This window comes from Sceloporus occidentalis, unplaced genomic scaffold (assembly GCF_023333645.1).
Source record: "Sceloporus occidentalis isolate IW3139 unplaced genomic scaffold, rSceOcc1.0.p SCAF_5, whole genome shotgun sequence".
Taxonomy (NCBI): domain Eukaryota; kingdom Metazoa; phylum Chordata; class Lepidosauria; order Squamata; family Phrynosomatidae; genus Sceloporus; species Sceloporus occidentalis.
In genome coordinates, this window is record NW_028316985.1 from 36,930,478 (window position 1) to 36,958,256 (window position 27,779).

Genomic DNA, 27,779 nt, shown 5'->3' on the forward strand with positions numbered 1-27,779 from the left:
AACCCTGTATCAATTTCTCTTAGAACAGTCTTCTATACTACACCTTCCCTTGTAAAAATCAAAACATTTTGTCCATTCCTTTTACAACTGAAACAGAAGGCCTTCTGAAGACTAATGCCTTCCATATTAGTCGTAACAACATATTAAATTTCTCATATATGATTCACAGCCTTGCTTACAAGATTCCTATATAAAAATACACATAGCAGTTTCCAAAAGAAGCTGAAAGAAATCCAAGAAATCAAGTCCTATTAAAAACAAACTAGCTCACTGGACATTTGTAGGACACAATGAAAGATATTCAAATAGATTTGACAGGAAAGTCATTAAGATATCCAAAGGAAAACAGGATGGAACTTACTAACCTTCTCGCAAGCTGTGGTAAGAATCATGACCCAAGCCTACAGTTTTTCCTTCCTTTGGCACAATCTCTGCAAATGGCACAATCCCACCATAAGTGGTCTGTAGAGTTTTGGTTTTGTCCAGCATTATGGAGAAAATCCAAAAACCAAGATATTCCCACAGGTTTCTGAAGAGATGCTTAATCCTCAGAGAAAGGACCATATAGATTTCTGTGGTTTGAGTTCTGTTGATCCCTTACTTGGGACAGAGAGCCAACATCTGAAGGTAAGAATCGCTGAGCTTTTAGCAAAAGCTTGTTGTCTCATAAGGACTATGTTTAAGCACAGAAATACCTTCCTTTCCCTAAGAAGGGTTGTATATTCATGCATATACTACAGAGTTGGAGAGGACAGAGCCTTACTCTCCACAACTGTGCAAACTGACAGATGGATGATTCTTTCATGAAGCTGCTTGCAGTAACAGCTAACCTCATTCACCCAAAATAGTAAGCAGTTGGTTTCCCTATTCAGACCTCAAACACTTGCCAATCAAGCATCATCACGTGATTTAGTTCCTACCCTCTCCTCCTCGTCTCTAGTTCTGAAATTTCAGCACAGTCTTCACAAAGTTGAAACATACACATCTGAAGAAATAGACACTGAAACTTTTTCCAATTCCTTATTTGATGAGTGCATTAGGAGAAAAGATATTGGATAAAAAGCCAGAGTAAATCTGAGAGTAGAATAACTTTTAAACTAGGAGTGGTTTACCTCAGACTGCTTTTTCTCTGAAATATCACAATAGTGGAAATGCTTAGGGTTGTTTAAATGGTTAAAGATGTTAAATAGCAGTGGGGCACTGTGTTAGGATGACACTCATCTATAATAATCAGAATCAACCTGCACTTAAAATAAGACAAATTAAGAACCTCTGGTAGCCTGCTACCATTAGCCCGGAACACACAGGCCTTTGTGGCGCCCTCGTCACGTGCAAGGGCTGCCTGGTGGATGGAGCACCCACATGCCCAGCAGCCCTCGCATGTGACGAGGGTGCCAGAGCTGCAGCGCGCCCACTAGACACGGTGTATACTGGGGGTGGCGCAGCTGCGACATCACCGCGCTGTTGCTGGCGCTCTGGGGTGGTGGAAGTGCGCTGTAAAAAGGAGCCGCTTCCCGCGCTCCTTTTTTGCTGTGCAGGAGCATTGCACAATTTGATTGTTGTGGCGCTCCTGCGGAGCAAAGAGAGGCGCCAGGGACGTGCCTCTTTCTGGCGGTCTGTACCCCACCATTCTTTCTAGAACTAGAATTGTCAACACCAAGGGAGACAGAGTTTATAACTTTCAGTCCTTTTTCATTTTTCTAAGACTAATCACCAAGAGAAAAATAGTACGCCCTACTCTGCAGTACACCATAATCAATAATGAATGGGATATGAAGTGTCACTTGGTCCAATTCTAACCCGATACAAAATACCCCAGATTAAAAGCACCCATAACTTCCTTCCAATCCTGCCCTGAAAATATCTAAGAAAGAAGACACCACACTTTCCCTTTGCTAAAGCTGACTGAGAGGTTTTTTTAATACTTCTTACGAACATATGTTACCCCAGCACCAGCTCTTGCCTAAGAGGGCACAATCTGAAAGCAAACAAAAAAACTAAAAACACAAAACAAAAATATTGCATCTATACCCATCTGTTAGTTCAAACTATAATAGAGCCATTATATTCAATGCATCAATTTAGGTATATGTTGACTTACCAAATTCCTATTGAATCTATCCTAGTTGGAATTAACAAATGGATGTAGGCCTTGAGGATGTAGGCCTTGAGAATCCTACTTTCTCTAAAGCAAAACCACACCCACATCCACCCATCAGTTTTACTCTTTGATTTGTCAATAGTCCTACATCTAAGAATAAATCTGATGTTACTGCTGAGCATAGACAAATCATGCTCTGCTTTTAAATTTCAGATTGAAATACATGAAAAAGCCTGCACTCAGATCCCGATGAAACATAAGAGGGAATATGTATATAAAGACTTTACTCTAAAGCTATCTTCACATGGATTACTTGAGTACCCAAATGTGTGGTGCTCCCAGGCACCAATGTAGTGGCCACAACAACTTTATAGAGATTGAATAAAAGTTCAAAACATGCAGCCCTGTACGTGTCTGTGCAGTTGGTATATTATATACTTATCCTTGCAGACAACTGGCTGCAGCTGCTCAAGCAGCTCAGGAGTTTCCTAGCTATGATGGACAGGTGGCCAAAGAGAAACTTTATTTGCAGTTTCTCTCAGAAGCTGAGGAGTCAGCCAGCCTGGGAATCTGGATCTCTGCCCAGTTGCTGAAATACACTGTCCTTGCCCCTCCCGCCAGCAGACCCACATATACACAGGATATACTGCCACCCTCACTTTTGGCAGTGTCTGTTACTTCTACATAAACTAAGTTTTAAATATCATGAACTGTAGATGCAAAAATAGCAGCTGCAGGCTGGAAAACCTATCAGATGACGTCAAAGCATATTCTGAGCTCTTTCCCCTCCCCCAACTCCTCCCCACTTCCTTTTCCATGTCACTCTCTCATTACCTCACAAATCTGAGTACAGGTATACTGCACTTTAAATCTTTCAACTGCCAAAATGTATTCTCAACAGAGCAGATTACTATTTCCCTTTGACTCAATATGAAATGCTTCCAAGATTCAGCTCTGCTTCTCTGGTGAAACACATCTACTACATATTCTGTATACCAAAATGCAAGTGATGAGGCAGAACTCTTTAGGATAAGATGCAGATATAATATACTACAGATATACAATAGACACTCATTGGCTTAAGTATTCTCTCGCCTTTCTGAGTATACTGCTGGATTATTTCCACCGCTCCCGAAACACATGCTAAACTGTACCAACTACCTTGATTGTGCTACAATTCCTATAATGACAAGGGGAAAAAATCAGTGAACTGTTATGATTGTCACATATTTCCTGTCCTGCTGAATGATCAATTTTCAGCTCAGCTTCAGCTGTTAAATTAATAGCCTGACATTCTCCTTTAGACTATTTAAACACACGGTTATGTCAATGATAGCACTACTCAGGTCCTGGGGCAATAAATCAGATCCAAAACATCACATTTCCAAATCCATGCTTGACAGGTGGGATGGAAGTCTTCCATTCAAATCTGGGGTTTGCTTTTTGTCAAACGTAACATTTCTCATTTAGCCCAAATCCATCCTCGAGCCTTATTCAACCATCCCTGGTGTAGAACTGTGGGAACACAGATCATCCCATCACATGTGACAAGCCTACTGTGTGTTTCCCACTTATGCACAATAGTTTAACTGACAACGTGCTTTCTAACAGTGTAAAGATTATTTAAAACTAGCAAACATATCCATTTTCACAGCATGAAAGTAGGCTGTACTCTGTTGTATATGAAAGGTTTCAAGCAAAGTTATGGAGTTATCAATCTCTATTTGGAGTGAGAGAAACCATGAACTGTGGGACATATATGCATACCTTTTGCCTCCTTATAACATGATCTTCAGGGGAAAAGAATCCACAAACTGAATCCTGATTCCAGGAACCTACTATGTGTTTCCTGTCTTGTATCGTTTTGCTATTTCAACCACTCTAGATGCAACTGTTCCTGCCGTATTTGGTTCTTATCTTACAAGTTATATAGTTCTTGAGACTCAACTCTTTTGGATGTTCTAGTGCTATTCTGTTAATCTCGTCAAGCAACGTTCCTGCTTTGTCTGCAGTATTTCCCACTCTGTCTGCCATTCTGTGGCCTCAGCTGTTCTTGCTACAGAATTTGCTAGTCACTTTTTGGCAAGCTGGCTTTTAACAGAATCTCTTTAATAGAAGCTGTTATACCCAATAATAGTGATGTGGGTAGGGAAGGCTGCTACCTTGTCACTGAAGTTGGTACTGCAGCCTATGGACAGTTTTAAGCTGACTGCTACTCATGGCTGATACTGGTACTGCAGCCAATATATTTAAATAAACATTGTTGTTATTAAATGAAATCACTTTGCTATGCACACCTATAAGGCCCCATTAATATTAATATCAAATTTCAGGTGTCATAAGTTTCACGATCTTGGAATTGTGGCACAGAGAGCTACATGAAAAGAAAATGAGAGGTTGACACTTACCATGAATGGTCATTCTAGGGAGGCTGAAGGAGCAATCCACTATATTGTCTTGGACAAAATGGGTCTAGAAGCACATTAGCAGGCCAAACAGGAAAGACTATTGTGACAAAATTTGTCTATTTCAAGGCTGTTTAGCTTATTCATGATGCATACATATCAGGTATATCTTAAAAAGTAAGACATGCCCGACTACAGAAATAGGTACACCACATCATACAATTTCATACAACTGCTACCTTTTGAACAACAAAACACTGGAAGAATAGCTGGTGCTCTGGGTCCAACAAATCTGTAACACCATGAGTGTTAGGTGAGATTTTGTAAAGAATTGTAGGGCTCTTTTGTAAAGGCTCTTTTGATATCACAGAAGTCAATCTGGCAACTACTAATACTGGCAAACAACTATGAATCTAGTGTTATTTTTGTGTCACTGAGTTAAAAAGAAGGCATTACATGAAACTATCACTGACAAAGGAAAAAATCATTTCCACAAATTCTTTAGAATATTTTCCTTGGGTTTGTAAAGTGATTTATTATAAAATTGTCAACTGCAAAATTATTTCCTTTTTCTATACAGATCAAAGAGCAGAATAGGACACTAAAAGAGGTTTGTTCAAACACAACTGGGGATTGCTCACTGTAAGGCAATCCAAAATATGATGTAACCTTAAAATATAGTAATACTGTATAAGATTTTGCACTCTGTGATGTCTTTATCCCAAAATTCTAGTAAATTATCTCTTCCTTGACTGTTGGTATTTTACTGTTCTAGATTAAAGTCAGTAAGCATTTTAAGTAGTTGAAGAGATCAAATACTATACAGCAGGCTTTAAAAATGTTTTCCTCGTGCTTTTGCAACTGTCATTATTGTTAGTAAAATATGTCTCATGTTATTAAATTGCATGTATGAGTCTCCCCTGTCCAAGGATCTAAACATGGTAAAAACAGTCAAACAAAAATGTACTAAGAAGCAACACAACACAGAATTGCAAAAATCATCCTAAAAACATTAAATGCCTGGCAATGCCTTATGGAACAAACTAGTGTGAGAAATTAAAAGACATAGCCGTGTTAGTCTGTAGAATCAGTACGTAGAGAGATCTTGTAGCAACTTTGAGACTAACTGAATGAAAGAATTTGGCAGCATGAGCTTTCATAGACTTCAGTCTACTTCCTCAGATGTGAGAAATTCTAACATGAAATTCATTTCTTGAAGGATGGAATTCCACAAAAGAGAAAGTCCTGCTCCACATTCTCTCACCAGTTTAAAAAAAAAAAAAAAAAAGGGGGGGGGGGTTCAGACAACCTCAATGAGCAAGAAGGATTTTTTAAACATAATTTACAATGCTCAAGCCACAAAAAAAATACTCACTATTCTTTGCACACTCATTCCTGATCTTCCAGGACAGGGGTAGGCAACCGTTTTGAGCCGGGGGCCGGGTTGCTGTTCCTCAGACAACTGGGGGGCCGAAGCCAAAAAATAAATAATTAAATAATTTTTTTTAAAAAAAAATTAAATAAATAAATAAACCGGGACAAATGTAGGACAACATTTTCAAATGGTGGACACTTTTTTTAAAAAAAGTGGAGGACAAGCAAAAAAAATTGCTGATTTTTAAAAAAATGTTAATATAAATGCATGTTTCTGAGGCGTCTATAGACAATTGCCCCCCCTTGCCCCTGAGCGCGAGAGGCCAAAGGCCCTGGCGGCAATCGGTGGCAGGACCAGGCTGGGGCCGGTCCCAAGGCCTCGCCGGGCCGCATCCGGCCCGCGGGCCGCAGGTTGCCTACCCCTGTTCCAGGACATACTATACCAAGAGAACTTTATACATTTGATGGGGGTGGGGGCAAATAAACCTCAGTCTTGGAAGGTATGATTTGTATGTGATCTGCACTAGATCTTTAATTTGTATATGCATTAGCACTCTCAGGTGTTAAGTTTATTGTTCTTACATAACTTGTACACCAAAAATATTAATACAAAGGCCTAACCAATTCAATTACAGATCACTTTTTCTACCACTGATAAAACACTCATGATGATGCTTGTAAGCATAGAGCACACCGAAATATATACATCCTTCCTTGTAAGTTACTTTATTAAAGCAGCTCTCTTGTAAGCAGTAAAAACCTATGTTTTACACACAGCCAAGTCTTGTCATCTGGAAATGGAAAACATTAGCATAGACATTTGTGGTTTAGGAGAAATGTGGTGAATGTCTGAAGTGGATTCAAATTCAATAGCAGTGATTTCCTAAGCTTTAAAGTGAGCATTTTGCACAGATGACTGAAGAAAACACTACCCCTCTACATAAAGGGGACAGAAGGAATTTAATACTACTTTAGATTTCTAGGGCTTTTCTTCTATACAATCAAAATGCAGCAAGCCTTCCAAACCTGGTTATTATCTCCATATTGCAGGTGTTGTTGAGGATTACAGATAGTAGTTTACATAAACATTTGCTGTTGCTGTGTGTCTTCAAGTAATTTATGACTTATGGCCAACCTATTATGGGCTTTTCTGGGGCTGAGAGTGTGTGACTCTCCCAAGGTCACCCAGTGGGCTTCCCGCAGAGGCCGAGGGCCATGCCTCCTCGCCGCCACCGCCGCCGCCGGTAACGGTGACTCGGAGGCCAAGGTGGCGGCGGCGGCGATGAAAAAGGTAAGTGGGGAAAGGGAGGGAGGGAAGGAGGGAGGCTGGAAGGGAGGGAAGGAAAGGGGAGGGTAAGCTAGGGACTTTTGTCCCCAATGGCAGCGCGCATGCACGCGTGCCGCCATTGGGGACAACTTCCGGGTTTGCCTTCCGCGGATGCTCAAATCCGCGGAAGGCAAATCCGCGTATAAGAAGGGCCGACTGTACTACACTCTGCTGGTTCTCTAGAGGAGTGCAACTGTCAGAGATTTGGAAGCTGCACTCCAGGACCTTGAGGGGGCATACCTCCTAACTCCACTTTTCTGTACTTTTTAAAGAAGTATTGAATCCCCTCATTATCAACCCTGGTTTTTGGGATGGTGATTCCACTGCATTTGGAGCAGGGTAGACTGTTGAAGGCGCAGGAATAGTCTCTTTTTTCAATCCACAAATAAATGAGAATTGATTTTGCTAAAATAGACAAATAAACTAATGAGGGACTAGGATGTTGTGAAGGCACCACAAACGACCTTGTGAGCTACATGCTGCTATAGGCCACATTTGCTCACTCTGTGTGTAAACACATCCAGTGCGTTTCTGTGTTAAAAAATGCAAAAATAATTATTTTGCGAGGATTCTCAACTTTAAAAAGCAAAGATTTATTTTACCTACCAGGTAGCTCTATTATAGCCATTTCCGGCATGGTGCAGTGGTTTGAATGCTGGACTACGATTCTTGAGACAAGGGTTTGAGTCCCAGCTCAGCCATGAAACCCACTGTGTGACCTTCGTATCATAGAATCACAGAGTTGGAAGAGACCACTAGGGCCATCCAGTCCAACCCCCTGTCATGCGGGAAATCTAAATCAAAGCATACCCGACAGATGGCCATCCAGCCTCTGTTTGAAGACCTCTAAGGAAGGAGACTTCACCATACTCCGAGGGAGTGTGTTCCACTGTCGAACAGCCCTTACTCATAGAATCATAGAATCGTAGAGTTGAAAGAGACCACAAGGGCCATCCAGTCCAACCCCCTGCCATGCAGGAAATCACAATCAAAGCATCCCCGACAGATGGCCATCCAACCTCTGTTTGAAGACCTCTAAGGAAGAAGACTCCACTACACTTCGAGGGAGTTTGTTCCACTGTTGAACAGCCCTTACTGTCAGGAAGTTCCTCCTAATGTTGAGGTGGAATCTCTTTTCCTGCAGTTTGCATCCATTGTTCCGTGTTCTAGTCTCTGGAGCAGCAGAAAACAAGCTCGCTTGGGCAAGTCACATACTCACAGCCTCAGGGAAAGGCAATGACAAACTTCCTCTGAAGAAATCTTGCTGCCATGATTTGAAGGCATACATCAAGAACAATGCGTGATGAGCCTACTAATTATATCTATAAATAACCCAAACATGCATCTCAAGAAGAAAATATTTGTGAATATCAATAGCAGGGAGGATCTGGAATATTCACTATGCATTGTTCTTTAGTGGAATTATTGTATCCTCTGCTGGCATTGGTCTGTATCTGGACTGAACATGAAGACCTTTGTTTTAACAGCATGCCAATTCTGCTGTACAAGAGAATTTCTTCAATCATATTATCCAAAGGAGAGGCTATACTTTCCATATCCACCCCAAAATCTTAGCAAAGATCTTAAAATCTACATCAAGTTACATATACAGTATCGGTGCCTTTCCTCAAGTCAGCACTCAAATTGTGAGTTAGCCTAACATGTTATTCTTAAACTTTGTCTTAAAAAAAAAATACAACAGCAACAGCCACACTATCAAGAACAGAACTTCAATGAAACACTAGTGTCATGGTTCACACTCTATTTTAAGTTTCACAGAAATCCCTCTTTGCTGAATATTTAATGTTTAATCCAAGGCAGCAGAACTGCTTTGTGTCATAAGCCAAAACAGGATCTGTTTAACAAGACTTGAGTAGTAATGTCTTGGGAATCACTATGCTTGAACAATCCCAGCTATATCCAATGCTGGAAATGTTTTGAAGGGAGAAAGATTGTTCCATTTAATTTACAATGAGAACAGAATTTTAAGAATCTTGGCTTGTATATATACTTTTCTAATCCTATCACTGATCCATAACAAACCCCCCTAGGGTTGCAGCAAAAAGCAACATAAATGCAACTTTGGGCACTGAAGGCGGAAAAGCCAAACAAACTCTTATCCATTTCAATCTGGTTTTAGGCCTGGATATGTAACAGAGACAATCTTGGTCATCTTGGCGGATGACCTATGCAGTGCACTGGACAGAGGGAACATGTCCCTGTTATTTCTGCTGGACCTCTCGGTGACTATCAATACCATCAACCATGATAGTCTTTTGGATCACCTCTCTGGGATGAGACTTGGAAGTACTGTTTTACACTGGCTCCATTCCTTTCAGGAGGGGAAACTCAGAAGGTAGTGCTGGAGGACTCCTGCCCCTTGGCCACTGGCTTGTGGGGTCCCTCAGGGTTCTGTTTGTCCCCTATGCTATTCAACATATACATGAAACTGCTGGGAGAAGTCATCCAGAGTCTTGGAGTACAGTGCTATCAATATGCTGATAACACACAACTCTACCACTCCTTTCCAGCCCAATCTAAAGAGACTGTCCTGATCCTAAACAAATGTCTGTCATCAGTAACAGACTGAATGAGGACACACAAATTTGAAACTTAATCCAGGCAAGACAGAGGTATTCCTGGTCCGTAAGAAGGCAGATTAGGAAACAGAGATTGAGCCTGTGTTAAATAGGTTTATATTCCCCCTGAAGACAAAGTTTGCAGTTTGGGTGTACTCCTGGACTCAGCCTTGAACCAGGAGGCCCAGGTTTCTGCAGCATCCAGGAGTGTTTTTGCATCCATTCCTTGAAATGTCAGATCTGTTTTAATACAACTTTGAACCCGGAGGCCCAGGTTTCTGCAGTGACCAGGAGTGCTTTTACACATCTAAAACATATGTGGCAACTGCACCTGTTCCTTGAGAGGTCAGATCTGGCCACAGTGGTGCATGCCTTGGTTACATCCTGTTTGGACTACTGTAATGTGCTCTACTTGAGGCTGCTTCTGAAGATTGTTCAGAAACTGCAGCTGGTCCAAAGAGTTGCCGCCAGACTTAACTGCGGCAATTTACAGAGACTACATAAAGCCCCTGATGAAACAGCTCCACTGGCTGCCAGTTTGTTTCTGGGCACAATTCAAAGTTCTAGTTATGACCTATAAAGCCCTATATGGCTCAGGTCTAGGCTATCTGGCAGACCATATCTCCCTATATGAACCAGTCCAGGCTTTAAGCTCATCAGGAGAGGCCCATGTCTCAGTCCCACCACCATTTCAAGCACAGTTGATGAGGACACGAGAGAGAGCCTTCTTGGTGGCTGCCCCTAGATCCTGGAACTCCCTTCCCAGGTAACCATAATGGTCCTCTCCTTTGTTGTCCTTCCATCGGCAGGCTAAGACATTTTTATTCAGACAGGCTTTTAAAACAAAGTCTTTAAAAGAATGGTCTGGGGGTTGTAGTGTTTTATAGTGTACTGTTCTTAAATGCTTTTATCTTTTTAAAAACTTTTTTTAAACAGTGACCTGTTTTAATACTGTAGTAATTAATTCTATTTAAATTTATTTATTTAATTCTATTTTAATGCTCTCTTTTGTATGTTTTCATTGTACTGTTCTCTTAAATTAGAACCCTGGTGCAGTGGTTTAAATGCCTGTACTGCAGCCACTCACTCACAAACCATAAGGTTGTCAATTCAATACCAGCCAAGGGCTCTGGATTGACTCAGCCTGGCATCCTTCCGTAGATCAGTAAAACGAGCACCCAGCTTGTTGGGGGCAATTGGCATACACTATGTAAACCAATTAGTACATTGGTAAGTGGCACAGAAATGTACTTGCTATTGCTATTGCTAAATTGTAAGCTGCTCTGAGTCCCAATTATTAATGGGGGGGGGGGGGGGACAGGATAATAATAATAATCCCAACCACAACTCTAAACTGTGACCATCAAATGGGGACACACACACACACACACACACACACACACACACAATATGATTTAATGGGGAAAATAAAATGAAAAATAAAGGTTCTCTCTTTTCAGTTTCTAAATAAAAATATAACTTTAAAAATTATTAACTTCTATTCAAACAATCTTGCTAATCTGGAGCTTCATGAAAGAAAACTACAGTAAACCACTGCAGTGGCATGACAGACAGACTAAGACAGCACAACCACAAATGCAAGAAAATGAATGTCAGGCAGAAAAAAAATACTGACTATACAAAGAGGACTGTATTTAAGTAACTGGAAGTAGTTTTTTAAAAACTAAGGAAGTTGCCATACACAATGGCATTGTATTAACTAAACATTGATGAAGAGATTTAAAATCATAGAATCATAGAGTTGGAAGAGACCGCACGGGTCATCCAGTCCAACCCCCTGCCATGCAGGAAATCCAAATCAAAGCATTCCCGACAGATGGCCATCTAGTATCTGCTTAAAGACCTCCAAGGAAGGAGATTCCATTTAACACTGAAACAGTTTTAATAAAAAAAATATTATATTGAAGAAGAATTTTAATACATTTTACAAATGTATACAGTGAGCCCTTGGTATCCACTGGGGTTTGGTTCCAGGACCTTCTGTGGATACCAAAATATGTGGGTGCTCAAGTCCCATTACATTCCAATGGCACAATAAAATGGCGTTCTTTATATAAAATAGCAAAATCAACATTGGCTTTTGGAAATTTATATGTTTTAAAATATTTTTAAGCCATGGATAGTTGAATCTGTGCATAAAGCATCTGTGGATGTGGAGGGCTGCCTGTATTTTAATGTATTTTACTGCATTTTCTCATCAAGTAGCTACCAATTATTTAAAGTCAAATCAATGCGTATTTTTGTTTAATCAGGCTCCATTATTATTATTATTATTATTATTATTAATAATAATAATAAAATTTATTTGTATACCGCTTTTCCTTAGATCAAAGCGGTTTACAGACCGATAAAACCATTACAACATCTCATAAAATAAATAAAATACAAAATACAAATTATATAAAATCTAAAAACAATCATTCAAGAGAGTAAGGCACAGAGTCAATGGGATTGGGAGTGCACAACTTCATTTTTCAGCAGGGAAGGCTAGACAGAAGAGGAAGGTTTTAAGCCTCTTTTTAAATGTTTCCAGGGGGGTCACAAGACGGAGCTCCTCGGGAAGACCATTCCAGATTTGTGGGGCCACCACTGAAAAGGCAATCTGGGATGTAACAACGTATTTGGAAGATGGAATTTCCAACAGGTTCTTAGTTAGCATTCAAAAACTCAGTGTAACTGAATTACCAAATTAAGACAAAGCAACATTTAATAATTTATTAAGAAAATCAGAAGTATCAGAGATTACAACAATTGATTCCTCTTAAGACTGGGCTAAAAATTTAAGGCTTACAATGCTTTGACTCATGATCATAAAACTATCAGCTATCAGGCAAAAAATCTGGGGACACACTATTATGAAATGGTTACAGGTTAATTTTCCAACTGCCTTGAAAGTATATAGAATTTTTTTTTTATGTAAACAATTTTATTTGGTTGATTACTTCTGAATGACTGTATTCTAGATGCTATTTAATATGATCCACATGCACATATATAAATTTTAGATTTCTTCAATCTCTTGCATGCATATACAGTCCACACACCCATTTCTTTTAACACATTCTAAATAAAGACTTCCTTCTTTCCCATGTGTGTGCATATATATGTGTGTGTGTTTTAGATTGTACACCTCTGGCAGAGCCAGCTTTTTTGTTATTTTACTTGTAAAGCACCGTGCACATCAATGGACTATGTAAATAATGACAATGATAACAATACTTTTTATATTTCTTCAGCCAATGTCTTGCATGAATATAATCCCTCCCCCCCCCCCCCAATTTATTTTCACAGACCCTAAAGAAGGTCATACAAATATTTCTTGGCTGAAATGCATAGGGCTACTTTGTATTTTTAATACATCCTGAGACTCTGAGGCTATGCAGACTGCCCCTAAGGGAAGGCCTGCCGCCGCGTCCAACTGATCAGGGCCATGACAACCGCACACCGCAGCCTTGATCTGGCCTTTCCAGGGCACAAAAGGGAGCTGCAAAAAGTGGCTCCTTTTTGTGACCTGGAAAGGGCGCGATAGTCAGGGATCAGGAGAATGGGGTGTTCCCAGCCAAATTTGCTTCATTAAAGCACTGAAGCTCTGAGAGTTGTTTGAAATCCTAAGCAATGATCATGTAGTTAAAACTTTTGAAATAACAGTGAAGAAAAGACTGAACATTTTCTTCCTAACCAAACCCCAAAGTGAATTATTTATAATCATTAAACAAGTCTCTTTCTATGTCCACTAATATGAAGCATTCAATTCTAATTCCTCACATTATCATTACTAGCACATTAACACTGTTTAACTGATGGGAGGTTACCTGATTGGACTGCCATCATTTGAATCTCTGGTTCCAACAGTATCATATTGATTCCTTATCTCAAAAGGACCAATGAGAAATTCAGGAAAGATAGATTCAGACTCATTCAAGATTTCCTTTTTAAATGTAAGTCCTTTTGTGTTGTCACTAAAAACTGTTCCTTCTTCTAATCTATACAGTTCTCAAATGCTCCAAGTTGCAGGTAAAATTCAGAAACACACTACAAGCCCAGACATTCCAACAGCTTTGAGTTATGAAGTTTGTAACAAGCAAGGGTCCCTCCAGGATTTTCCTTTTCTGAGAAGTGTCATTCTCCTACAATGTCTCCTGTCTGAGAAAGGAAGAGGTTGCTTGTGAACTCTTAAATTCCCCAGTGGACTATACTGATGAGGCAGTTCTCTTCCAGGAATCACAAGAACCACGTGATTCTAAACAGAGACATTAACATAGCTTAAAAATTTTTGTGTCCAGCCCACATGAAGTGCAACAAGTACGACCCAGAACATTTGCAGATGAGAAAAACAGGCTGAGAAATTTACTAGTGTAATTCACACCCACTTCATTTGGCATTATCCAGAATGAGATCTTTTGAAGTTGATTCCAGGGCAGCTTTCAAATATTTAATGAAGCAGAGCTTAGCAAAGTTATATACAAAGTTACATTTCTGAATTCTCAGTCAGGCTGGCTGCTGGCCATCTGTATCATTATATTCCACAGTACAGCAATTTCTCCGATTACATTTTCAAAATCTCATTGTCCAAAGCTGATCTACCAACATACTGTTTTATATGCAAACAGCATCCTGGAAGGATCACAAATGTAAAAAGAATGTACAAGATACAACTATGATCTAACTTAGTTTGGTCTGCAAAAAAATTTAAAAAATCATGAGCCAGACTACAACCCAAAGTTAGAAGTTCAAAATCAAATCTGATGGTTCAAGATGAACCAAAAGCACTCCTTTATTTTAATAAGCTAAAACAGGCTTTCCCTAAGATCTTTTAATACTGTGGCCAGTTTTCAGCATTAAATGTATACAGTTCACATCTTTAACCTCCAAATTCCATTAATCTGTTAAAAACCACATCTGAGTTTATGGTTTAAAAATAATTTTAATCCCATGTTGTCAATTTCCAAAGAACAGGCCCAAAATTTTACAGCATGTTTCAAAGTGCTGTGTACACTGTTTAGTCCAGTGGAAGCTCTCCATTACCTGAAGCATTAAGCTCATTTAATGAACTGCCTCAAGAGTAAAATTCCATACATTCCTAACATCTGAGTTTCTCCAGAATGTGTTCTTTTTCTGCAGTGAAAGTATGTCAGCACAGGTCAACAAGCTACTGCAAGTTCTACTTTATCTGTTCCAATCAGTTATTTGACTAACAATGCACAACCTAAAGATTGAACTGGCCAGGAATGTGAAAGAACCAAGACAGACCCAGACTGATAACAATCATAGGTTTTATGCCCTTAGGCAAATAAAAGTACCATTTATGTTGACTAAAAACTGGGGAAATGAAAATCAAGGAAATGGTGATGTGATTTAATTGCAAGTGACAGAAAAATGCAAATAAAAGAAATAACATTGAAGAATATTTGATAAGAGCACCACACTTTAGGTCCAGAAACAAGCTGCTACCAAACAGCACAAACACTGCAAAGGAAAGTAAGCCAGATAGTTTCAAGTCATTTTAAAGGGTGTACTGTTAGACATTCCCAGAGAAACAATGCTGTTACAAATGAATGAATAATCATTTAGTCACTTGGGAGATTCCTCCCCCATCTCCAAATAGAAAAGCAATCTGAACAACTTAGATATGGGAATGTTCTTCTGGTAAAGATGTGGGTGGCCTACAATGGACGTTTTTATTCTGTGTAGGGTGCATGGCTCCCCAGCCCAGGGATGCAGCACAGAACAAACAAACGTAGGTCATTATGTCTAAGTATTTTATTCAGCAGTAAGTGATCACGCCTAGCCCCAGAGGTAAATGAAAGGCCTTCCCTCCATCCTAACTGCCATTATTCTGGCCTCAGAGGGAGAGAAGAAGAGGCAGGTACAGCTCCACCGAGCCTAGCCTCAGAGGAAGACTAAAGGCCCTCCCTTCATTCCAACCAGGGCTGGGGAGTAGGAGTAAGAGGTTTTCACAGGAGTAGGAGTATGCAATAATAAAATATATTTGTTACTCCTTATTCCTATTATATTGTATGTGCAAACACTAAAAACAATGTTATTATATTGCACTGGGGAAGAGACTGGGAGGCAAAGAGAGACACTTACACTTACACACACCAGCCTTGCTAAGCAATCGGGGCTTTTCCCCAGGGCTGGGGAGTAGGAGTAAGAGTAAGGAGTAAGAGGTTTTTATAAGAGTAGGAATGAGAGTAACATTAAGAAAAAACATCTTACTCCAGGGTAGGACAAGGAATAACTCCAAAATCACCACTACTTCCCAGCCCTGATTCCAACTGCCACTGGCCTAGCCTGGAGGGGAGAGTGGATAAAGAAAACTTTTAACAGAATTAACCTTTTACTTGTTTGTTGTAGTTATTGTGTGCCTTCAAGTCACTTCTGACTTATGGTGACCCTAAAGAGAACTTATCATGAGATTTTCTGTGGCTGAGACTGTGTGATTTGCCCAAGGTCATCCAGTGTCTTTCCATGGCCATGCGGAGAATTGAACCCTGGTCTCCAGGGCCATAGTCCAATGATCTAACCTCTACACCACACTGGCTCTTGTGGGCTTTACAAATTAATCCCACTTTTGTGTGCAGAATGGTTTGAGCACCAGGAACCCTGGTGGCACAGTGGTGAAATGCTTGTACTGCAAGCCACTCACTCAAAAAACCATAAGGTTGCGAGTCCAATACTAGCCAGGGCCCAAGCTTGACTCGGGTTTGCATCCTTTCGAGGTCACTAAAATGAGTACCCAGCTTGTTGGGGGCAATTAGCTTACAGTTGTAAACCGCTTAGATATTGTTAATTCAGTAGGAAGCTGTATATAAATGGTGCTGCTTTGTTTGTTTGAGCACTGGACTATGACTCTGGAAATCAGGGTTAGATTTCAGCTCAGTCATGAAACTCACTGGGTGCCCTTGGGCAAGTCACATGCTTTCAGCCTCAGGCAATAGAAAACCTCCTCTGAAAACCCCATGATAGCACTTTAGGGTTGCCATAAATTGGAAATGACTTAAAGGCACACAAAACACATACAGAATAACTTAAACTGCTCAGATTTTCACAATTCCTCCCACTTCCTGAGGTGCAAAATATCAATTCAGAAAATTAACAAGTATATAGGGAATAGGAAGAAAAACTGATAGAAACTATTTAAGTAAATTGGTACTAGGTCACAGGATTAAACCCAAATGCAATCGACTCAATGAATCAATAGGAACTTGGCAAGTCAAAAGTTACGTAAATTCAGATGATTTAATAATTTTACTGTAAAATGGAACTAACAAAATTGAATTTAAGCCAATGTGTTCTCTTCAAGACTCTACAATGAGTTGTCTGAAGACTAAGAACATTGAACTTGCCACATCAGCACAGACTATTGGGGATGGGGAATGACAACTATCTTCAGTTAAAAGTAGAAGTCCTGAATATTTCAGAGATTCCACAAAGCATATGATAGCACATCGTGTTTTAATCACACTTAAGGAGCTGTCCTCTCCAAGTATGTTTAACACTTACTACTAGCTATTGCTAAGCTTGTTGAACAAAAAGAGACACAAAATAGAAAAGGTGACATTTCTTTCTGGAAAAACTTTAGTTAGTTCTCATCTATAATCCCCACATACTTATCACTAAATAAGAATGGGAGAAAGAAATAGTACAATGATGTTGGTAAATAGCTGGCTATTCATGTTGATCACTGTTAGTCCACAAGAACTAGCAACAATCGGCATGGAATTGGTAAACATCTTGCCACGATTTGCAACTAACTATTCAAGCCTATCCACCCAATCTTCTGTAAAGACATCATTCACTCTCCTATTCAGGATCAGAATATTATATCTTATAATTGTTTGACTGTACTGTTTTTAACTGTTTTAATGCTTGAAAATTATATGTTTTATTCTTGTATCTTATTGTTATTGTTGGGTTGTAATCCCACTTCAATCCACCTGGGAGAGGCAGGAAAATATAAATAAATTAATTAATAAGAATTATTATTATTATTATTATTATTATTATTATATTGATACCAAACATCTGACAATAACAAGCTCATCTGTCTAGAAACACGCCAATATGTAAACTAGCTGTATAAACAGTTCCACAGTTGCAACAGAACACTATTTTTCAACTAAAGGAAACAAAAATTAAACTCCATAAAATTCTCTGTGTATAATTCAACTGAATAAATTGTACAAGTTATTTACCTATGACATCTGACACAGAGTTTGGTGTCTGTTTTTGCAACCCAATTGTAGCAAAAGCACAGCAGAAGTCTGCTTCACATCAAATGTTCTTCACATGCTATCAATCCTGTCTTGGAATGAACTCAATCTATGACTATAATTATATTTAATCTAACTCAATCTGAGAATGTAATGACACACAGTACAATTTTTGACATAATGAAGTAAACACATATGATGATGGTTAATGAGGTAAACATGTTGAATTAGGAAAACAATGAGGAATCCTCTTCTTCTATCACCAGAGTACGTATTTTGTCTATGGAACTAGAAACTGAAGCAATATAACGTACAAAAGCTGCCTGGAGGACAGCATTTTTAAAATAGGTGAATATATTTTTGCCAATTTACACTACTAAAAAAAATTATACTTAAATTGTATTCATTTGGCTGTTCAATTTTTGTTGTACATTTCTAGTCCTGAAGTATTAAAATAGGAGTTGAGCAGATCAGGTAATTTTTTACTACAAAGTAAACAATACTTAAAGAGAGCCACATTCTGTATTACAGTGCAGGCGCGCCATACGCGGACTTGAGCATATGCGCTCAATCCGTGGCGCGCGGCGCATCCCATTCAATTGAATGGGCGCGCGCGCCCGTTGCGCCCCGCATGAGCCCCATTGTTTTCAATGGGGCTCGAGCATAGGCGGAATTCGCCTTACGCGGAGGGATCCGGAACGGATCCCCCGCGTAAGGCGAGGACGGACTGTAATATAAATACAATCATTTCAGATTTTGAGGCAGAAAAATGAACAGCTTCCAAGAACAATCTATATAACTGCTGCTACCAAAACACGTAGGTACATTTAAAGCAAACTAAGGCCTGTTACAGACAGGCCAAAATAAAGCTGCTTCGAGTAACTTTGGAGGTATGGTATTTCAATGATGCATGCGTCCTAAGAGTCCAAAAGCCGCACCAAAGCCACGCTCCAGTCCTAAGGATTGGAGTGCAGCTTTGGTGTAGCTTCCAGACTCTTAGAACTCATGCATCATTGAAATACCATACCTCCAAAGTGACTCGAAGCAGCTTTATTTTGGCCTGTCTGTAACAGGTCTAAGAGTAAACCTGCCAGAAGGCCACCCAACATGCTGGGAACAGAAGAGTCCTCAAATAAATAAATAAATAAATGGCAAGTCAAGGCAACATCTATTTGGTATTTTAATGACTCTCTCTCCTGTCACTCCTAGCATATCCTCCCTATTACCCAATATAAAAGGTTAGTCATGCACAGTGACAACTTCACCAGACAAGGTATGCTCATGAGGCTATTTGATAAAAGTGTGAAAAGTTTGAACAATGAACTGAAACTCCCCTATCAGCAAAGTATGTCAGTGCTTGAAACAAAGAGGAAGTGATCACACCTACACAGCAAACATCTATGACCAGAGCGGCATATGAACTGTTTAATTACATACTCACAGCAATCCCATTCTGCACACCTCATTTTAAGAATTCAAATTCTGACTGAACTTTAGAATTTCCCAATATTAAGAGCTGTCTGACAGTGGGAAAGACTCCCCACCCCATGCAAAAGTAGTAGACTCTCTTTTGTTGGGAGTTTTTGAAGAAAGACTGCATGCCCACCTCTCAAGACATATTTTAGGAGTAGATTCCTTCACTGGCAGTGAGTTAAGACTAAATGGTTTTTGGTGTACCCTCCAACAGTATAATTTTATGGGTGCCTTCCCTTATAGCTGTGTCTTTAGGGGTTTTAGAAGAGAGTGGTTTCATATTTGAAGTTCCTGTATTTGCTGTTTATCCTGGATCTTTCAGAAACCCTCTGAATGAAAAGTACACTATGATGGCCCTTTACCAGGTTCAGCTACTATTAATTACACTCATCCCTCCATATCTGCGGCTTTGATAAATCACAGGTTTTATTAATATGTTCTCTCTAGGAATATCTAGGTCCTCCAGTGAAATTCCAGGGTCAACTTTAACTAAAACCTGCACTGAAAGACCTAGAGAGTCCTAAAGAGAAAACTCTACTAGGGATCTTTAGCAACTCCAGTGTAGTTCGATGGTCAATGTCTGCCGGATGTTGACCACAAAGTTGCACTGGAGGACATAGAGATTCCTAGAGAGGTGTCCTCTCAGGTAAAAACACAAGCGTTTTTGTTATTTGCAGTTTTTCCATATTCATGGGGGTCTTGTGGCCCTAACCCTAGCGAATATGGAGAGACAAGTGTACTTGCAATAAACTGAGATTGCAGGAAATGGACTGGCTCCCAGGTAAAAAAAATTGGGAGAGGGAGTTTTAAGTTACTAGTGATCAGGAATTAAGCGTCCACTTTGCCTATACACACACACACACACACACCACATCCCCACAATTTAAATTCTTGACTGTTTCAGACAGGAAAATGGAGGATCAGCATTGTGCATAAGGTCATATAGGAAACATCTCAATTCTAAGCAAGTGGTAAAAGAAACCAAAATACACAAAGTACAGGAACTTCCTGCTATGGAAAAGGAAAGGAAGTAACTCATGTGTCCTGATTTAATCACATTCTTAAATGCTGAAAACATGCCAGTTGACATTTTAAAAATGTTTCACAATAAATGTGCCTCTTACCATATAAAACAGTCCCAATCTTCCAGTTTAAAAAACATACATCTATTTGGCTGAAAAGAACACACCGTTATACTTTGGTACTTAGACACACATCAAGATACTAATTTTCCCAATAATGTAGAGAAGAGCTCAATTTATTGATCTAGGGTGCAAATAATAAAATAAAGAGCAGTGGTTGCGATCTTTGCGGGGGGGGGGGGGCGCACAGGAATTTATAGAGATGTTTCAAAATAACTATGATAAAAAATGGCAAAAATAATCCAGTTTGAGATCACTTTAACTACCTTGGCTCAGCGCTAGGAAACCCTGGGAAATGTAGTTTATTGTGGCACCAGAGCTGACAAAGGCGGCTAAATGTCTCACAAAACTACAGTTCCCAGAATTCCCTAGCATTGAGCTGGGGCAGTTAAAGCTTTCTCAAACCAGATTATTTCTGCAGTGTGTTTGGAACCAAAGTCAGGCATGTTGCAGTTAAAGATTTTAAGGAGGACTTTTTAAAAAGGTTAGCAATATATAAAGCCTTAAGGAAACTGATTTCATATTTAGAAGGAATTTAAATGTGATTGTGAATGTTTCTGAAGAAAACATGAGATAATTAAGATATAGTAACTAGTTTTCTTCCCTAGATAAATCATTAAGATTTTCTGAACACTAAAGGCAAGGGAAGGATATCACTGATTACTCAGCATATTACAATTCATATTCAAAAGTGCTTTTGAAGCTATCTGATGTGGGGGGGGGGGAGTTCAACAATATCTTCCCCCCCCCACCATGGGTCAGGGACCAGTATCATATTTGTGCCCATCAGTAATCATTGTTTCTTTCTTGAAAACTCATCACGGTCCAAGAGCTAATAAATAGCTCATGTGCTGGCACATATTGAGGAACACACTTTCAGCCTTGTTCAGGTGTTATAGCAGAACTAGATTGAACTGAACTGAACGTATCAAAGCACATTAGAAGTACCAGATGTCAGCCCTATCTCCCAATATTCCTATTCCTACTTCCTCAATAGAGCTGAAGAGGGTTTTTACTTATGTGAACTTACAATTCCATACACACAAGATTACAACTAAACATGATGGGGCAAGAGCTGGCAGATGCAGATACAATGAACATTACTCAAACTGATAGCCTTTCTTGGAGGGAGGGTAACACCAGTAAAGGGCTGTTGTCTCTCTTAATTTATGTAAAAAAGAAATTGTGGCAAATACAGAAGTTCAGTGATTTTCAGATCACTCCCACGTGGCTTGGTGAAACTGGAATTCTAAGAATTTATCTGGTGTTCAGATTTACAAAAATGTGAGATGCATTTTAAAAACAACAACAATATTTTACTTTACAGATGATAACCACATGATTTCAACTCAAGACTGTTGTGTTAGAGAAATAAGGCATAAGTGAGATAGATATAAGGAAAGATCTGTACAAAGACGTGACTAGTCACACACAATAAACTGAAAATCTGTACAAAGGCATGACGAGGATAGAAACTTAAAACTGATAATTCACATATTTCTTTGAAACAATTAAGAGTAGCTAGGGGGCAAGTAGACATTGTTGCAACAAGTCAAAAACACAAAACAATGGCCTATCTTAAATATATAACACAAAGCAAGACAAGTTTTTGGAAGCTTGGCAACCTGCAAAAAGAAAACACACACACACACACACAAACAGCATTGCTATTACAATTTCCCTATTGTGCCACAATATGTAGAGAAATCTTGTACACCTTTGAAACTAACTGAAAGAAAGAAGTTGGCAGCATGAGCTTTCCAAGACTTCAGTTAACTTCCTCAGATGCTTTCGGTGGAGTGGACATAGTACCACAGATAGAACTATTAACAGGGCAGCAAGTTAAAACAATGACAGAAACATGACAGGAATTTTAAAGGTTTTATGGTGATGTCTATCAACCAGAAAACTCACATGAAGAGGACATTCAGTTTTTTCCAAAGTTATCAGTTATCTCAGTTTTCTGACCAAACAATCAGAGCACTAATGAATGCCTGAGGAAGTTTTATATTAGATATTAAATAAAAATAAAACATCAAGTCAAGATGAGTTTAGTGGCAAACCTCTACCACTGCTGTATTGAGGAGGAGCTTGCAACTGTATTAAAAGAGCTTTTAAACTCCTGTTTGGGAAAAGGGCTGTTTCCTGACAATTGGACCCATATTAAATTAGTCCCACTATTTAAGGAAAAGAAGGCAGTTGGCTCATATAAACCAAATTCCTAGATTAATATTGGCTATAAAACCATGACTGCAATTCTTTTAAGTAAACTAAATATAAAGTTACTATCTATTATACTAATCTTGGGCAAATCACACGCTCTCAGCCTTAGAGGAAGACAAAGACAAAACTCCTATGAACAAATATTGCCAAGAAAACCCCATGACAGGTTCATCTTAGGGTTGTCATAAGTTGGAAGTGACTTCAGGGCACATAACACATTTACTGTTGTCCCTCCCAATTTGTGGGGGATCCATTCAGGGGAGCCCCAATCCAGAAAAACACAAATATTTGAGTCCCCACTGGTTACAATGGTGATGTGCTCCCGCATACGGCGCTGTGCCCACGCCCACACCATTTTGTCCCTCCCTGCTTGCCGTCCACGAAGGAACAAAACCGCAGACTCCAAGTCTGCAAATAGGGAGGGACTAGTGTACTAATCTAAATCCAACAGGTAATGGTTGAAAAAACTGTCAGAAAGCTGTTAATGTTTTCAATGATGCTCAGATAAAAATGAAGCACCAACCATATTATGGGGGGATACTGCTAAGAGTAAAAGGAGTACATTCAACAGTAAAATGGAGGGTTTTTGGTTTCAAACTGTGGAAGTCTTTACATGTCTCCTGATTTTATTAATATAAGTAAAGCAATATAGCCTTATCACAACTGATCAATCAACCAAAACACTAAAAAGGAGAACTAAACTCTATTTCCATTTTTATTTACAATGATGATTGAGCATTTTGCAGTCTCAATCTATGAAACCACTTAAATCAAAGGTAAAAACAAAGGTAAAGATAAATGCAGCTCAGAATAAAACAATGAATGTGTATCACACAAGTAAATACAATAATAAAAGCTTTTATCTGTTTTTGTCACCTACTACCAAATAAACTCTGTTCCTGTTGAATATAAACTAAACAATGAAATAAATATTTTTCTCAATCTAAAACAGAAGGAGAAGAAAAGTCAACAGATGCAGTATGATCAGTATGAGAGTTATGACAGAGAGGCTCACATGTCTTTCATGTACATCAACAAGTTGAGACCCATCACACATTGGGTATTACAGTGCAATCCGAGATAAGGAAAACTTAGAATTCTATATATTTTCAGCATGGTAGACTTTACTGTTCTACTTACCATTCTTCCTCTCGCTCAGTGGGGGAAGATTAGGGTTCCGGCCAGGATGGAGGCCTAAGGTCAGCTCGGGCTGCAAGGAGAGCTCCTGCAGCTCGTTGGCAACAGCTTCACTCTGTGGGCTTGGTGCCCCCGAGAGAGACACCACCAGCGTCTCATCTTCATTCTCGCCAGCCCCTCCTCCGTCCAGCCCATTTCCAGCAATGACGGAAGGGGGCAAACACAACACACCGGAGAAATCCACTTTGGCTTTCGTGATGGCAAACTGAAGAAGAAACAGACAAGAATTGAGATAGTGGTGTATCAATCATACTAGCCTTCCAGGTACAGCTTTTTTTCAGTGTAGCTGTTTTTTTCAATGTATTTTAATGTAGTAAGATCAATACCAAGTAAGTCCACTAATCACTGGGTTTTTTAAAATTTTGATACACAAGTAAGCAACAGAGATATAGATGGCTTCCTTCTTCTGTTTTCTCTCAGTCACATTCATACCATTAATCCAAGATTAATTCTGCCTAGAAAAGTATGTCTATATGTACTCATCAATGTAAAAAAAGGGAAACACATTACTACTTGCTTGCTAAGAACAGATTCAAATGTTGAGAATGGCTTTTTAAAGTCTTATGAAGTGACAAAGGGATGGACTGAATGCAGCAAGTAATAAGAAGTGTCAGAATTTATTCAAGCCCCATGCATTTCAGAAACCAGCATTCCTTTCCTGAGGGATAATCAGCAACCTTCAAAATGAAATGCCTTAACTTCCTAGTCTCAGGGGCAATGGGCAACTAGTAAAAGTAAGCCTCTTAGCTTTCTTGTTGCTGCATTTGGGCAGAATATGCTAATTTGCCAGTTTTACATTACTACAGTTCATACTGCACCAATTAATCAACCTGTCTTTTTGAAGAGGAGCATATGAGCATAGTTATGTATGAGCTAATGAAAAAAATGCAGTAAAATCAAGACAGAGTTCCTATATAACCTAGAAATAAAAGAACTAATTGTAGCCAGCAGCTAGAATCAAATGCTCTGTAAAGCTTTTCTTGAGAGAATACAATTAAAGGACTATTTTTTGAAACAATGAAAAACTTTCTAGATGTCTCTCACTTATTACCAAGAATACTAACCCACTCATAAACCAATACAAATTAATAGTGTATCACATTGTCCTTTCTTTCTTTCTACACAGAAAAGCAATTATACCATATGACCTGAGAAATATATTTTAAAGGACCAAATTAAAGATAATGTCAGGATAGTAGTGATCAGATCTTCTGGATTTGTTCGTGTGTGTGTGTGTGTGTGTGTGTGTTTTTAAATAAAATAAAAACATTCATATTAAGGATAGGGGAGTTTCAGATCAAATCCCCGGCACTGAAGGAACAACCGAACTTCCACAGGCACATTTCCGCCCTTCTGCCTCTCCAATCTCAGTGCCCCATGCAATATTACATATAATTAATGAAAGACCAATCCAGAAGTAATAGATTTGTTGCAACCATGATTATCTCAACCACTTTATAACCTTTTTTAAAACGGGCCATGACAAGAGACTGCACAAAAGACTGCAGCAACAATGGGACTATAGCACTAATCTCCCATGCAAGCAAAATTCTGCAATATACATCCAAAACACACTGCAGAAATAATCCCGTTTGAGAGTGCTTTAACTGCCCTGGCTCAGTTCTAGGGAAAGCTTGGAACTTCAGTTTATTATGACACCAGAGCTCTTTGATACAGAAGGCTAAATGTCTCACAAAAACTACAGTTCCCAGAATTCCCTAACCAGGGCACTTAAAGCCATCTCAAAGTGGATTATTTCTGCAGTGTGCTTTGGACCACAGACTTCAACCATAAATAGAAGAGAGAAATCCCAGAGGTGCAAGAAGGATTCAGGAAAGGAAGAGGCACTAGAGAACACATTGCAAACATGTGATGGCTAATGGAGCACACCAAGGAATTCCAAAAAAAAATCAGTATGTTTTATAGATTATAGGAAAGTCTTTGACTGCAATGATGCAAACTATAGAATGCCCTTAAATACATGGGAGTCCCATCACATCTGACAGCCCTGATGAGGAATCTGTACTTAGTACACAAGGCCACTGTCAGAACAGAACACAGAGAAACAGAATGGCTCCCATCTGGCAAAGAGGTCAGGCAAAGCTGCATCTTTTCACCCTCCCTGCTCAACTTATATGCAAAAAAATATTATATGAAGAGCAAGTTTGGACACAGAAGATGGAGGAGTGAAAATAGGAGGAAGAAATATCAACAATCTAAGATATGCAGACAACAACCATACTACAGGTACTAGAAGAAAAAATCAGAGACCTAACGAAACTACTAAGGAAGATCAAGGAAGAAAGTGCAAAGGCAGGCTTGCTGCCGAATATAAAGAAAACAAAGATAATGACCATGGAGGATCTACACAAATTCAACCTAGATAATAAAGAAATAGAAATAAAGAGTTCTGTACCTCGGTCAAACACTGATCAAAACGGGGACTGCAGCCAAGAAATCAGAAGAAGATTAAAAATGGGGAGGGAAACTATGAAAGAACTAGAAAAAATCCTAAAAAACAACAATCTACAACTAAGCATGAAAGTTAGAATCATACAAGCCATTGTATTCCCTATTACCACATATGGATGCAAGAGCTGGACAATTAAGAAAGTGGGTAAGAAAAAATCAATTCCTTTGAGATGTGGTGCTGGAGAAGAGTGATGAGGATACCATGGACAGCCAAAAAGACAAACAAATGGGTCCTAGAACAGATCAAGCTGGAAATCTCCAGGGAAGTCAAGATTATTAAGTTGAGGCTATCGTACTTTGGCCACATCATGACTCACTGGAAAAGACAGTAATGCTAGGGAAGATACAGGGAAGCTGAAAGAGAGGAAGACCTCATGCTACATAGATGGACTCTATTAAGTAGGTCATGGGTACAAATGTACAGGAACTAAGCAAAGCAGTAAAGATAGGAAGTCTTGGGAGATATCCACAGGGTCCCCATAAGTTGAGATTGACTCAAAGGCAGATGATAACAACAATTGCATGAGGCTGAAATTTGGTAACAATATTTACAACTCTTTAAGTGAAAATGTCACAAAATGCCTGTCTTATAGGTCTAGTTCAAGAACTTATGTGAATTATTCAATGCAATGTGACACTGGAGAACTAAGATGTCCTGTCTGCCCAGATCAAGCTTAACAGTTTATAATGGTGCAGTATTATCTGCAGGTACTCTGTGTTGTATAGAATTAAAAAAAACAACTGAACTTTGGAAGGTATGCTTTTTATATTCTATTAACATTAAAACTCATTCTGTCAAGGACTACACAGGCAAAGCATCATCAAGCTTCTGTAATTATCTGTGTTAACAACCTCAGCTAATGCAAGTTTCTGCATAACCTTGCATCCTGAAGAAGCAGCTGCATAGAGATGCCTAAAACAGAATGCAATGTTATGCTAATCAAAGATGTTGTTATTGTGCAGATATTTAGTGTTAAAATTATACTTAAACTGCTTACATTTAAACTTTAACAAAATTAAAAACAGATGCTTTTTTAAACTAAAAAAATCGTAACACAGTTATACAAAAATACATATTTGGTATTTTCTTTTTCATTCAACTCAAAATGTCACAAACACAAAAGCCTAAACATCAATGCTGTTAACTCAAAGTACAGCCATTAGTGACGGCCCTAATATAAAACGCATACACTTTATAGACCCAAATATACAGCTTCATCATACAGCATACCTTTCTCTCTCATATACT

At 39.1% G+C, this 27,779-nt stretch overlaps 1 protein-coding gene across 4 annotated transcripts in view; it reads right to left on the reverse strand.

The window, feature by feature from the left end:
* MRTFA (myocardin related transcription factor A) overlaps positions 1–27,779 on the reverse strand; it is a 103,231-nt gene that overhangs the window by 44,242 nt on the left and 31,210 nt on the right. For 3 of the 4 annotated variants that reach the window (XM_089523677.1, XM_089523679.1, XM_089523676.1), the window contains exon 4: positions 24,002–24,263. In XM_089523677.1, the coding sequence (XP_089379803.1) occupies positions 24,002–24,263 (262 nt within the window). Of the gene's footprint in view, positions 1–365; positions 632–24,001; positions 24,264–27,779 lie in introns of those variants that run through there. The other variant, XM_089523680.1, reaches the window with a different exon arrangement.